We start from the raw sequence: 1,235 nt of genomic DNA, 5'->3' as shown, positions 1-1,235 counted from the left end.
CCCCCCCCCCAAAAAAAAACACCCCTGCACGATTTCCTAGAATTTATCCTTCCTGCATCCTCACGTTAGACTCTACCTCACGTCTGCTCATTTTGCATGGCCCAGGGCAGTTCCTTTGCTCCGTCGAGTGGGTTACAGTACGCGGGGGAGGACTCGCACCCCGCGCGACAAAACTTTTCAACGTGATAGCCGTTAGAGTAGTAGGCCTACTCGCGTGCGAATCGGGGTCACTCTTTCGCCCTCTCATAGCCAAAGTTCACAGCCGGTAGTCGCGCGGGGCCTTAGGTAGGCGTGGGTGTCCCGGAGATCGAAGATCGAAGATGATACCCGCTGATAAATGACAGTCACGTGACGCCGATCTCGGCCGTGATTGGCGGCCCGAGATGAGAGCCGGGGCTGCGTTCTCGGCAGGTGCCCCCCCCCCTCCCCTTCCTCTCTCTCTCTCGCTCTCGACTGCAGTCGTGTTATGATTGGGTCGGGTGCGAACGAGACGGGCGATCCGATGGCGAGGGGTCCACAAAATCAAACCCGTTTTGAACGTAGCCTTTCGTCGCCATTATTGAAGTTCTGAAGCAGGCGCGAGGATCGGCTGCATCGGCGAAGCAAGGGAGTGCGCCCGTGTCACAACACTGTCAACGACATACAGCGCGTCTCGGTGAGTAACCTGAATCGTCAACGTGTCAACCACCGCGTGCAGATAGTGACGGGTTTCCGAAAATAATAATAAAATCTGTAATGCTCCCGGCATCTGTCTCCTGACGGGTGCTCGCGCCCCCGCGTCGTTGTTTACCTTTGGCCGATAGCGAGCTGCTGCGCTGCTGCGCTGCTGCGGTGCAGAGGGGTCGTCGGACGCGCCCGTCGCGACGGTTTGCTTTTTTCTGCACATAATCATGAGGACGGGCGCATCACTTCTTTTCCAGAGTCCCGGGGGTCATGGAGGTGCTCGGGGTCAAGTGGGCGCCGCTCAACACGCCGCTGCAGCGCCGCCTGCAGACGCTGTCCGTGGTGGTGTGGTTCGTGACCTTCGTGTTCGGCGGCCTCCTGGGGTGGGCGGGGCTCGCCCTGGCCGCGCTCTACACCCGCTACTGGTGGCTGGTGCTGGCCTACCTCGTCTGGATGTACGTGGACAGGAACACCTGCGAGACGGGCGGGCGTAGGTGAGTAGAGCGGCGGGATGGCGCGAGGGGTCCTATCTATAAATAGGCCGTACTGTACACCAATTTTTCTATTTTATT

General features: G+C 59.1%; 1 protein-coding gene across 1 annotated transcript; it reads left to right on the top strand.

Annotated features, from left to right (window-relative positions):
* Positions 1 to 465: 465 nt before the first annotated feature.
* Positions 466 to 1,189, top strand: LOC127751827 (2-acylglycerol O-acyltransferase 1-like). Its single transcript, XM_052275950.1, has 2 exons — positions 466 to 655; positions 921 to 1,189. Exon 2 carries the CDS (start codon positions 934 to 936, stop codon positions 1,159 to 1,161), a length of 228 nt encoding a protein of 75 aa, XP_052131910.1. The 5' UTR covers positions 466 to 655; positions 921 to 933; the 3' UTR covers positions 1,162 to 1,189.
* The last annotated feature ends 46 nt before the right edge of the window (positions 1,190 to 1,235 follow it).

This window comes from Frankliniella occidentalis, unplaced genomic scaffold (assembly GCF_000697945.3).
Source record: "Frankliniella occidentalis isolate FOCC.00 unplaced genomic scaffold, Focc_3.1 Scaffold1242, whole genome shotgun sequence".
Lineage (NCBI taxonomy): Eukaryota > Metazoa > Arthropoda > Insecta > Thysanoptera > Thripidae > Frankliniella > Frankliniella occidentalis.
This window is presented reverse-complemented; position numbering and strand designations above follow the sequence as displayed.